General features: G+C 51.0%; 1 protein-coding gene across 1 annotated transcript in view; it reads left to right on the forward strand.

Moving 5' to 3' along the window:
* The window catches only part of LOC141804191 (unconventional myosin-X-like), a gene marked incomplete at its 3' end in the record, with an annotated part of 100954 nt that overhangs the window by 22958 nt on the left and 65496 nt on the right, over positions 1–12500 (forward strand). The window contains 1 exon segment of the mRNA XM_074688513.1: positions 3715–3813. Within this exon segment, the coding sequence (XP_074544614.1) occupies positions 3715–3813 (99 nt within the window).

The raw sequence follows: 12500 nt of genomic DNA on the forward strand, positions 1-12500 counted from the left end.
GATGCAGAGTGTCTGATGCAGAGCGTCTGATGAAGAGCATCTGATGAAGAGCATCTGATGCAGAGTGTCTGATGCAGAGCGTTTGATGCAGAGCGTCTGATGCAGAGTGTCTGATGCAGAGCGTCTGATGTAGAGCGTCTGATGCAGAGCGTCTGATGCAGAGCGTCTCATGCAGAGCGTCTGATGCAGAGCGTCTGATGCAGAGTGTCTGATGCAGAGCGTCTGATGCAGAGCGTCTGATGCAGAGTGTCTGATGCAGAGCGTCTGATGCAGAGCGTCTGATGTAGAGCGTCTGATGCAGAGCGTCTGATGTAGAGCGTCTGATGCAGAGCGTCTGATGCAGAGTGTCGTATGTAGAGCGTCTGATGCAGAGTGTCTGATGTAGAGCGTCTGATGCAGAGCGTCTGATGCAGAGTGTCTGATGTAGAGCGTCTGATGCAGAGCGTCTGATGCAGAGCGTCTGATGCAGAGCGTCCCTATGTAGAGCGTCTGATGCGGAGCGTCTGATGCCGAGTGTCTGCAGCCGAGTGCTGCAGCAGAGGCAGAGGCAGCAAACAGCAGCAGTTGTTTGGGAGCAGCAGCTCATAAATCCTTTGCGCTGTGGCAGTCACAGTCCAGCGTTGTCTTCCACAGAGAGGCTGGCTGTGGTGGAGCACAGGACGGCGTTTGTTAGCAGAGAGGAAGTGGAATCTCCCTCAGAGACAGCTGCTCATTCCCCACCCTGGTGGCGTACGAACACTCTGAGCAGCACAGATCCTCATCCTGCCGGACCCCCGCCCTCCTCCCTCGCCCTCCTCCCACGTCCCGCTGGGGGAGCAGCCACACATGTCGAGGTCAGGGAGGGAAAACACGCAGGGCAGGGTCGCTGCCCCGGTTCCTCTCCTGGAGATCAGTGAGGGGTCCCTCAGTGAGGGGTCTGCTGGTGATTCTGGGTCTGGCTTGGAGGATCAGGGTCAAGGCCAGGAGCTGGTTCCTCTCTGGACAGCCCAGGGCGTGTGGCTGACGCGACGACCAGAGGCTGATGGGAAAGACTCAGACGCTTGGAGACGACACAAACTTAAAGTCAACCTCAGGAGGCTGCAGCGTCAGAGTCAGCCAAGAGGAGAAAAAACCTGCAGACTCCACGTTTGATGAATAAATTTCTCTCCCAGAACCAACGAAGCAGACTTTCCTTGGTGTAAAGAGTCTTTGAGGGGTCAGGATTCAGGATGGGGTCTTTGTCTTTAGCGTCAGTCTGAGGGATGGAGGTTTATGAGCAGCTGGATTACGTTGGTCAGTGGAGTTTTGGGTTTTAGCCGCTAAGTTTCAAAGAAAGGATCACAGAAGGAGCGAAGTGAAGGCAGGCTGCTCTCTTTGAAGAGTCCAAGAGGACGACAGGAAAAACCAGAGTCTGTCTAACCAGGACTCTGAAGTCCTGCGTGTGCCAAAGTGCCCGCTTGGAGCCAGAACAGGAGCTGAGGACTTTACTTCCAGACGTCTTGATGGTGAAATACGTGGGAAAAATGCCGGACTTTCCCTTTAATGGTCAGACCTGTTTGTTAAAGTCCGCCTGGGACTCTGACTGAGATAGTCCACTCAGGTTTGACCCCTCAGAGGTCTGACTGGCGCCACATGTGGGCCTTGATCACATGCCACGCCTCCTCTCTGTGCGCGTCACAACGTCCTCCTTTGTCTGCTTCCTGTGCGGCCTCACAGAGCCAAACGGCGGCGGCTGTGTCCGAGCCGTCCTGGAGGTTTCTGTGCGTCTGTTCATGAATGAACCTCTGAATAAAACTTTATTTGTTTCCTGTAGATGACAAACTGTGAAAACACCAAGAAGTGATGACCAGAAAAACAATTATTATTTAACTTTCAGTTTACATGAGCCAAAAGAAGCAGGAAGTATCAGCTCACCTGGTGGCCAGGTAGGCTCCACCCATCCTCAGTTTAACTCTTCAGACATGATCGATGCGAGCGATTGGTCGGAGCGCCACGTTTATCAAGACTTTTCAGCCTCATTCGCTTCAAAACGAAACGATCTACGTCATCAAACACTGGACTGTTTGAACAAGAGCTCTCCACAAACTTTTGTCCAGCAGCGCTGTGACATCATGGCGTTAAAGTGGAGGAGCGAGCTCATGGCGTCAGAGCAGTGAAACAGTCAGTCACTTACTTTCTGACTGTTTTACTCTAAAAACACGTCCACACGTTTGGACGGCCTCTGCTGGCTGGATCTGGATCTGGATCTGGATCTGGATCTGGTTTTTCACATCATCACAGCAGAGTGTTTCCTCTGTGGGTCGCTGTGATCAAAGACGAGTCTGGATGAGTTTCCTCTGAGCGTCAGATTTATCTCTCCCAGGATCCTCTGAGTGTCTGCTTTGCTCTTCAGAGCGGACAGACGGGACGACACACGCTCCCCCCGATCCACTGATCCACTGATCCACTGATCCACTGCTGACTCTGCAGACCTGAGCTTTACCCTGTCTGACTGTGTGTGTGTGTGTGTGTGTGTGTGTGTGTGTGTGTGTGTGTGTGTCCCGCTCCACGACGACACTGTCAAAGCGAGGGCTCTGGGTCAGAGGTCGTTTGTGTGTCTGGTTCAGAGAGGGGGAGGGGCTTCCCTCAAAAAGTGCAGCGTTTGTTTTTCTCATTAGCATTAGCATTAGCATTAGCATTAGCATTAGCATGTAAAGGCTAATGCTCTGATCCCAGTCAGAAACGATGTCTGTCCACTGTCCCCTGGTTAACGCTGGCACAAACCTTCAGAAACGCCACGACTCGCGCTGCTGAAGTCTCTGTGTTCACGTGGATTTGCTGTGTTGGTGTCACAGCCAGACCCAGACCCAGACCCAGACCCAGACCCAGACCCAGACCTGGTCCTGAGTCCTGACTCCCTCTCACTCTCAGCAGAGCGGGAAGCTCCATCTGTCAGCTGGAGGAAACCATCAGAGGGAGGAAACTCGGGGTCAGCAGGTAGATCCCTGTTTCCTGCTCCTCTGGGTCACTGAAAAACCAATAAACCTGCAGCTTTACGGACTCCTGGGAGGCCGGGTCAGGGTCCTGAAACCAGACTCTGCTCCCCTCTGCTCCCCTCTGCTCCTCTCTGCTCCCCTCTGCTCCTCTCTGCTCCCCACTGCTCCCCTCTGCTCCCTCTGCTCCCCACTGCTCCCTCTGCTCCTCTCTGCTCCCTCTGCTCCTCTCTGCTCCTCTCTGCTCCTCTCTGCTCCCCTCTGCTCCACCCTGCTCCCCACTGCTCCCCTCTGCTCCCTCTGCTCCCCTCTGCTCCCTCTGCTCCTCTCTGCTCCCTCTCTGCTCCTCTCTGCTCCCCTCTGCTCCCTCTGCTCCTCACTGCTCCCTCTGCTCCTCTCTGCTCCCCACTGCTCCCCTCTGCTCCCTCTGCTCCCCTCTGCTCCTCTCTGCTCCCCACTGCTCCCCTCTGCTCCTCTCTGCTCCCTCTGCTCCTCTCTGCTCCCTCTGCTCCTCTCTGCTCCTCTCTGCTCCTCTCTGCTCCCTCTGCTCCCCTCTGCTCCCCTCTGCTCCCTCTGCTCCCCTCTGCTCCCTCTGCTCCCTCTGCTCCCTCTGCTCCTGCTGGTCAGAAAGCTGCTGGAGCAGCGAACTCAGGGAGACTTCGTTCATACGCCAACGATGCTACGATACGCAGACGAGCTGGAGGTCAGTGACGCTTCACTCTGGGTGACTTTAACCTCCTCTTCCTCTTCCTCTCTCCTTCAGGGTGACCGTGTGTGGCTGCGGGAGGAGGAGCAGTACCTCCCCAGCACCGTGTCCTCCTGCTCTGGTGGAGTCATCGTCTTCGCCACGGACTATGGACAGGTAAGACCACCTGGAGTCTGTTCAAGGAGACTCATTTTCACCTTTTGATCAATGTGGGACACGCAGGGAGTGAGGACAATCAATCATCAATCAATCAATCAATCAATCATTCAATCAATCAATCAATCAATCAATCAATAAATCAATCAATCAATCAATCAGTCAGTCAATCAATCAATCAATCAATCAATCAGTCAATCAATCAGTCAGTCAATCAATCAATCAATCAATCAATCAGTCAATAAATCTTTACAGGTCTAGACCCTTAATGTTAATAAAATGTTATTATCAGAAACCAACATGAAGACCAGATCAGGAGTCTGATCTGGTCTTAATCCACCATGAGGACAGAGCTCTGCAGCATTTAGCAAGTTACAATGGAGAGGAACAACTTCCCTTTAACAGGCAGAAACCTCGGACAGAACCAGACTCATGTGAGACAGACATCTGAGGAGACTGATGGGGTTAGAGAGAGACAGATAGAGGAGAGAGAGTCTACTCTTAAAGGTTGAGACCGTGTCTGCTCCCCGGACCTCAACCGGTAAGTTATTCCAAAGAAGAGGAGCCTGATAACTAAAGGCTCGACCTCCCAGACTACTTTTAGAGACCCTAGATACAACGAGCAGACCTGCATGTTGAGAACGCAAAGACCTAGACGGATTATACGGAACAATTAAGTCTTTAAGATACGATGGCCCGATGCCATTAAGCGCTTTGTAAGTCAAAAGAAGAATTTTAAACTCTATCCTAGATTTTATAGGTAACCAGTGTAGAGACGCTAACACTGGAGAGATGTGCTCTCTCCTCCCAGTCCAAGTCAGTACCCGAGCGGCAGCATTCTGAACCAGCTGAAGAGTCCTAATAGACTTATTAGGACAGCCGGATCAAAGAGAGTTACAGTAGTCCAGCCTAGAAGAAACGAAAGCATGGACCAGTTTCTCAGCATCACTCCGAGACACCAGCAGAGGGCAGTAAGACGACCACAAAGGCTGCTCAGGGAAAATGAGTCCAAGACAGGAGACAGACAGCCGTGTAGCTCTGCAGCTAGCCTGTTAGCCTGTTAGCCTGTTAGCCTGTTAGCCTGTTAGCCTGTTAGCTTTATTTCACTGTAGATGGGTTTGTTGACTCTTAAAGGAGACAGAGCCGTCTGAAGCTGATCCAAGCCGTTTCTAAAAACCCAAACAGCGTGGAGCAGAAACAGCGGACTGAGCGCTTCCCGTCTACAGACACAGAAACATAAACCAGGCTTTTAGGGCCGGAGAAACTCCTCTGAGAGAGAACACAGTGAGTTTTCGTTCTGCACGGTGGTGTATCTGCTGAGTTTATCCTTCCTAACAGGACAGCAGAGCCTGGCGTCCAGGTCAGGAAAACTTTTTACAAAGTTCTTTGGAACTTTAAAAACAGGTCCAAGGATCACGCTGACACTGTTACATCGTTGTTGTGGTTTTATCTTCTGCCAAAGCAAAGCCGCCAAACTCCACCACACACCGTCAGCGTGTCCAGCTCTGCAGGTGTGCTCCTTCGAAATTCCCCTGAATAGTTTGTGTGTGGTGAAGCAGGTGAAGCAGGTGGAGCAGGTGAAGCTGGTGAAGCAGGTGGAGCTGGTGAAGCTGGTGAAGCAGGTAAAGCAGGTGAAGCAGGTGAAGCAGGTGAACCTGGTGAAGCAGGTGAAGCAGGTGAAGCAGGTGAACCTGGTGAACCAGGTGAAGCAGGTGAAGCTGGTGAAGCAGGTGAAGCAGGTGAAGCTGGTGAAGCAGGTGAACCTGGTGAAGCAGGTGAAGCAGGTGAACCTGGTGAAGCTGGTGAAGCAGGTGAACCTGGTGAAGCAGGTGAAGCAGGTGAACCTGGTGAAGCAGGTGAAGCAGGTGAAGCAGGTGGAGCTGGTGAAGCAGGTGAAGCTGGTGAAGCTGGTGAAGCAGGTGGAGCTGGTGAAGCTGGTGAAGCTAGTGAAGCAGGTGAAGCTGGTGAAGCAGGTGAAGCAGGTGAAGCTGGTGAAGCAGGTGAAGCAGGTGAAGCTGGTGAAGCTGGTGAAGCAGGTGGAGCTGGTGAAGCTGGTGAAGCAGGTGAAGCTAGTGAAGCAGGTGAAGCTGGTGAAGCAGGTGAAGCAGGTGAAGCTGGTGAAGCAGGTGAAGCAGGTGAAGCTGGTGAAGCAGGTGAAGCTGGTGAAGCTGGTGAAGCTGGTGAAGCAGGTGGAGCTGGTGAAGCTGGTGAAGCAGGTGGAGCTGCTGAAGCAGGTGGAGCTGGTGAAGCTGGTGAAGCTGGTGAAGCAGGTGGAGCTGGTGAAGCAGGTGAAACAGGTGGAGCAGGTGGAGCTGGTGAAGCAGGTGGAGCTGGTGAAGCTCTGCAGAGTCCAGTCCGATCACTTCAGACCAGCTCAGGGTGCAGTAAATCTCCCTCAGCCCGTACAGCTCTGCACCACCTCTTTGTGAAAACACAGGGTGGAGACAAGGTGAGGGACGTTTGGGACAGGGTCTCCCAGGGTCTTATGAGTTTACCAAACAGGCTCGTTCTGAAAGTGGACACCGGTCCGTTTGTGGTGCCTCAGAAACCGGATCAACCCCCAACGTTTCCTCGAACTCATCAGAGACTCTCCTTCTGGAGCCGTTCAGCTCCACAGACAGGCTGTAGCTCCGCCCTGACTCCAAACACAGAGCAACCAGCACCCTGTCAGCTCCTCCAGACCAGGTCCTCCAGACCAGGTCCTCCAGACCAGGTCCTCCAGACCAGCTCCTCCAGACCAGGTCCTCCAGACCAGCTCCTCCAAACCAGCTCCTTCAAACCAGCTCCTCCAGACCAGCTCCTCCAGACCAGCTCCTCCAGACCAGGTCTAAACCAGCTCCTCAAGACCAGGTCCTCCAGACCAGCTCCTCCAGACCAGCTCCTCCAAACCAGCTCCTCCAAACCAGCTCCTCTAAACCATGTCTAAACCAGCTCCTCCAGACCAGGTCCTCCAGACCAGGTCCTCCATACCAGCTCCTCCAAACCAGCTCCTCCAGACCAGCTCCTCCAGACCAGGTCCTCCAGACCAGCTCCTCCAGACCAGCTCCTCCAGACCAGCTCCTCCAGACCAGGTCCTCCAGACCAGCTCCTTCAGACCAGCTCCTCCAGACCAGCTCCTCCAGACCAGGTCCTCCAGACCAGGTCCTCCAGACCAGCTCCTCCAGACCAGCTCCTCCAAACCAGCTCCTCCAAACCAGCTCCTCCAAACCAGGTCTAAACCAGCTCCTCCAAACCAGCTCCTCTAAACCAGCTCCTCTAAACCAGCTCCTCCAAACCAGCTCCTCCAAACCAGCTCCTCCAAACCAGGTCTAAACCAGCTCCTCCAAACCAGCTCCTCCAAACCAGCTCCTCCAAACCAGCTCCTCCAAACCAGGTCTAAACCAGCTCCTCCAAACCAGCTCCTCTAAACCAGCTCCTCCAAACCAGCTCCTCCAAACCAGCTCCTCCAAACCAGCTCCTCCAGACCAGGTCCAGCTCCACAGGAACCCAGAATGAAAGCATCGCGGCGTTTTAACACTCTGCTGCTGTTCAGGGAGGGAGAGCACACTTTAACCTGACTGTTCTCCCAGTTTGGCCCAAAAAGTCACCAAACCATCCTCTAAGTGACCTGTTTGGGCGGATTAGTCTCCGCCTCCAACAAAGCCGTCCTTCATGAGGCGCTGAGAGCGCCAGAAGAGGGCGTGTAAATGAGCGCTGAGGGGTTTAGGGTCATGTCGAGCCAGCGTATTGTCCTGGAGATTTAGAGTCAGATTAAAACATTCTTATCTCCTGCTTTTACCAACTCAGAGCCTCTGTTAAATCCCCCTCACCCAGGCCACGCCCCTCTGCTCAGGGCGCCGCTGGAGAGCACGCTCAGGTTCATCCAACCAGGGTGTGTGTGTGTGTGTGTGTGTGTGTGTGTAGACATAAAGTAAACTATCCAGATATCACAGCACTGATCCAGGAAGTAAGAAGTGATGCTGTGGTTTGGTGTTTGGTGACCACGAGACGTGAGCAGGTCTGATAGTTTCTACAGTTTCTACAGTTTCTACAGTTTCTACAGTTTCTACAGTTTTTACAGTTTCTACAGTTTCTACAGTTTCTACAGTTTCTACAGTTTCTACAGTTTCTACAGTTTCTACAGTTTTTACAGTTTCTACAGTTTCTACAGTTTCTACAGTTTCTACAGTTTTTACAGTTTCTACAGTTTCTACAGTTTTTACAGTTTCTACAGTTTTTACAGTTTCTACAGTTTCCACAGTTTCCACAGTTTGTACAGTTTGTACAGTTTCTACAGTTTCTACAGTTTCTACAGTTTTTACAGTTTCTACAGTTTTTACAGTTTCTACAGTTTAATACAGTTTTGTTTAGCAGACGCTTTCAGGCCATGTTATTTAATCATGACACAGCCCTGGTACAGTATTATCCATGATAGGATGTGAGGAGATACTTCTGTCAGATAGTGATACTTGACCAGATACATGAGTGATGATAAACATTAATATAGGAAACTGTGTTGGTATAAAACTATCACTAAACTTCATAATGAAACGTCGTTGGATAGATGATAATACAGTATCATCAGGGACCAAAGCCACGCTGTGACCTCATCATGAAACCTAAAGAATGAGCCAGTGATGATAGAAACAGCAGGGATGAATGGATGAATGGATGAATGGATGAATGGATGAATGGATGATCCCATCAAGGTGCTTCAGCCATGATGAAATTATCACGTACATCAGCAGGAATATTACTTCACGTCATCATAGGATGTCATCTCATGTCCGGGGGTTTTGATTGGCCGGCGTTAACGTGAATTGGTTTAATGATCCACTTAAATAAAGATAAGAAACTGAATCCAGGCCGATCAGGGACCAGAGTCTGCTGATCCCAGGGTTCAGCAGTGACCCCCCTCCTCCCCTGCAGAGATGCTGTCTAATGGCTTTGTTTCACAGAGATTTACCCCAGTTAGCATCTGTCGCTAGGCTTAGCGCCTGGGCCCCACGGCTTTGTCAGCACAGCGTGGACCCTCTTCACATTCACAAAGACAACTGGACCAGTTAGAGACCTAATTAGGACAAAGCCAGAGGACAGACCGGCCCTCTGTGGAGGCCTGAAGGGGAGATACTGTAACCATTAAAACTATGGACATGACAAAAAGAGAGACAGAGAGCGCCCCCTGTCCTGGCCCCCTGTCCTGGCCCCCTGTCCGGGCCCCCTGAGGTCTGTGAGTCTGCACAGAGCCCACAGAGCCTGGTCTGGGGGTCCCGGTCCATGGGGAGGTTTGTCACATTCAGGTGTTTAGGAGGGGGCTGATCTGAAACCGGCCTTGGCCTCAGACATCAGACACCCAGAGGAAGGCTGTGCAGCAGCTCCCGGGTCGGGTTGGGGTTAGGGTTGTGCTGTCCTTCAAAGTGACACGACGCAGCGTTTCATCCTCTGACTCTGTGCTGCCCCTCCTCTGCTGGATGACGGTTCTGTGTGGTTTACTGTAACCCTGTATCAGAACCAGGACCATCACGTGAAATGTGTTTTTAAGAAGTGTTGGCTTAGAAACACTCTGAAAACACTCCTGTGAGGTGTGTTTACAGCACCTAACTGTCATTTCCTGGTCTGAGAGCACGTGTGGCTCTGTTGACTGAAAACTGTTTACATTAGACCGGTCCAACCAGTTAGTTCTTGGTCTGTGTTTACCTCAGAGAGTTCAGACGGTTCAGTCTTTACAGCAGGTGTTGCTTTAGGTTGGTGTGACGCGCCCACTGGCCTCTATCTAACCACGAGAGATGTTTCTGGAACAGACGGCCAACCAGAGAGCTGAACATTTGTTTTCTGTGTCAGGTAGCCTCAGGTCTTCTCCTCAGGCTCCTTCATTTCTCTGGCCCAAACAGTGGTGGTGGCCTGAAGCCACTGCCTTGCTCATGAACCGGTCAGAAGGCGCAGGTCGTTACTGCGTTGACGCTTCCCTGCTAAAAGCCACGGTCACGTTTCTTCTGCCTGTGAGGCGTTTCAGTGACGTCCAGTTTCCCCCGAAGCGCCGCTGCTGCAGGGATGTGTGAAATGAGGCCTGACTGGACACAGTGAGGGGTTTGGACGTGTGTGTGTGTGTGTGTGTGTGTGTGTGTGTGTGTGTGTGTGTGTGTGTGTGTGTGTGTGTGTCGGGGTCAGATGTGACTGACTCTTCAGACAGAGGCTGTTTTTTTCTGGCGACCAGCTCTCTCTGTGGCTCTGTGGTTGTGCTCGTTTGAGCTCAGGGTTCGAGAGACTCCGTATCTGATCTGGTCATTGATGATGAATCCATGAAAGTCCTCAACATCAAAACATCTTTTTGTGTCTTCAGCATATTTAGCCTTTTCCTGAAACCTGTGGACAAATCAGAAATATCAGATCAAATCTGAAATGCCGACTCCATCTAATGTTTTTTTCAACCAAGCAAGAGGCAAAGGTGGGAAGTTAACTGGCCACTGCTAACGATACTTTGACCTTGTAAATTGCAAAACGAGTTTAAGTCTTCTTGGAAAAGTCCCTCTTCTAGATATCTGCCTGATCCTGATCCCGATCCCGATCCCGATCCCGATCCCGATCCTGATCCTGATCCTGATCCTGATCCTGATCCTGATCCAGACTTTACGATCAGATTGACTCTCTAATTAACTATGAGTAACTATGATTGTATGAATATTATAACCCAGTGTATGATTTGAGAATAAAATGTTTTATATATTACTGAGCATCAGCCTGTCTAATAAATTTAAAACACTTTTTTAAGCCCAGATAAAAAGACAGAGCTGACTGTAAACTGTGCCATTAGATAAAGCTAAACTATGTTTGTGGTAAATTGATAATTCATCTATGGAGGTTTTAAGTTGTGGTATGTTTTTAAGTACTTACCAGTCTGGGCTGGGCCGCAAAAATGTCTGAGACTTAAAAGTGGGCCCTGAGTTGGAAAAGGTTGGGAACCACTGGGCTAGAGGCTAAAACCCCTTAAAGGCTAAGAAACACAAGCTAATGGCTAGAACACGGGCTAAAGGATAAAACACAAGCTAAAACACAAGCTGAAGGCTAAAACAAGAGCCGAAGACTGATACACGAGCTAAAGATCGAAAATACAAGCTAAATGCTACAACAGGAGCTAAAGGCTAAACCCAGGTTAATGTGTTTGTGCTAATGTTGTTTCCAACCCACAGTCAGCAGTTATTCTGCAGTGGTCTGTTCAAACTTGAGAGTCTATCAATAAAATGAAGAGCCAGGTTACGTTAGCTCTGCTTGGTGAGGTTGGAGTTGGTAGATGAGCTCTGGTAGGTACCAGGGTACCAGGGGATCAGGGTATCAGGGGATCAGAGGATCAGGGGATCAGGGGATCAGAAGATCAGGGGATCAGAAGATCAGGGGATCAGGGGATCAGGGGATCAGGGTATCAGGAGATCAGGGTATCAGGGTACCAGGGTACCAGGGTACCGACGTCTGCACTCTTTGAGTCTCTTATCTCAGGTTCTGACTCTGTTGTAGAACAAGCACTTCCCACTGAGTGAAGTCTGGGAAAGCAGCTCATCTTTGTCCTCAGACAGATGATAAGCAGCCGTCTGCCTCTGACGCGTTTCCAGCCCAGGGTCGTGTTTACCTGATGTCTGCCATATGTCACCTGTGAGAAGACGGGCTGAAACAGGAGCTGGGAGGAGCAGAGGAGGAGGGTTTCCTTTCAGCTCACAGGATCTTATTAATGTTGCATGAAGCTGTGATCAGACATCTGGAGTATCATTCAACCACCACTCCAAAGCAGCGCCCGCCCCTAACCCTCCGTCAGAGAATATCCCAGCTTTCCTCAGTGTCAGGGCGCGTTTCCTAAAAAAGATCGACTCCAAGCTCTGAGGGAAACATCCAACCAGCTGAACAGGTTCCTGCAGAGCTGTTCGCTGTGTCCACTGCCTCTTCAAACAGGCCTGCTGGTGCTGCACGTGTTCCCTGGGTGGAGGTCAGGGTGGGGCGTCCAGGCCAGGACTGTGACATCCTGGTGTGTAGGTCCAGCTTTCCCTGCAGTGGCCTTGTTTCTGTCACTGAGCTGATCCCAGGACAGGCAGACTCTTAGAAATGTGGGCCTGTCCTTCACGGTGACGCGTTGTTTGTTTACGCTGACGACTTTAAGCAGACGGCTCTCTGCTCTCAGTTCAGAAAAATCAAACACGATGAACTTCCTGTCAGGAGCACACGAGGCGTCCCAGGTGTAGCTTTGCTGGTCGTTCTCTGTGACTCACTGCACAGGATAAAACCCTGCATTTTAGGAGTGAACAGGTCCTGAAACTTTGTGCTTTCCTTTTTTATTTTTCTGTATCCAGTTTGGTCCTACAGGGATAAAAATAAACCCTTTTTCAAGTGAGATCAGATAATGGAAGAGGAACAACCACAGACTCTGATCCTGCTGTACGCTGACCACACCTTTTTACTCCCTCCGTGTTCTCCATCTTTCTCCCTCTTTCTTCAACCCCTGCTCCTCCTTTGCTCTCTCCTCGTCAGCGTCTGGGGAAAGCGCCTCCTCAGGAACCGCGGCACCGACACTGTGTCCATGTTTTCCTCAGTCTGTGAGTGAAATGTGACACTCAATGGGGAAAATGAGACTTTTGGAGGCAGCCTCGAGTGGACACTTGAGGAACTGCGCCTTTGATTTTATGAAGTGGCTTCATTTTTTAAACACAGAAGTTTTTGCTTGTTAT

Source organism: Halichoeres trimaculatus, unplaced genomic scaffold (assembly GCF_033239565.1).
Source record: "Halichoeres trimaculatus isolate MK-OKI-2021-1 unplaced genomic scaffold, fHalTri1.1 fHalTri1_scaffold_15, whole genome shotgun sequence".
Taxonomy (NCBI): Eukaryota; Metazoa; Chordata; class Actinopteri; order Labriformes; family Labridae; genus Halichoeres; species Halichoeres trimaculatus.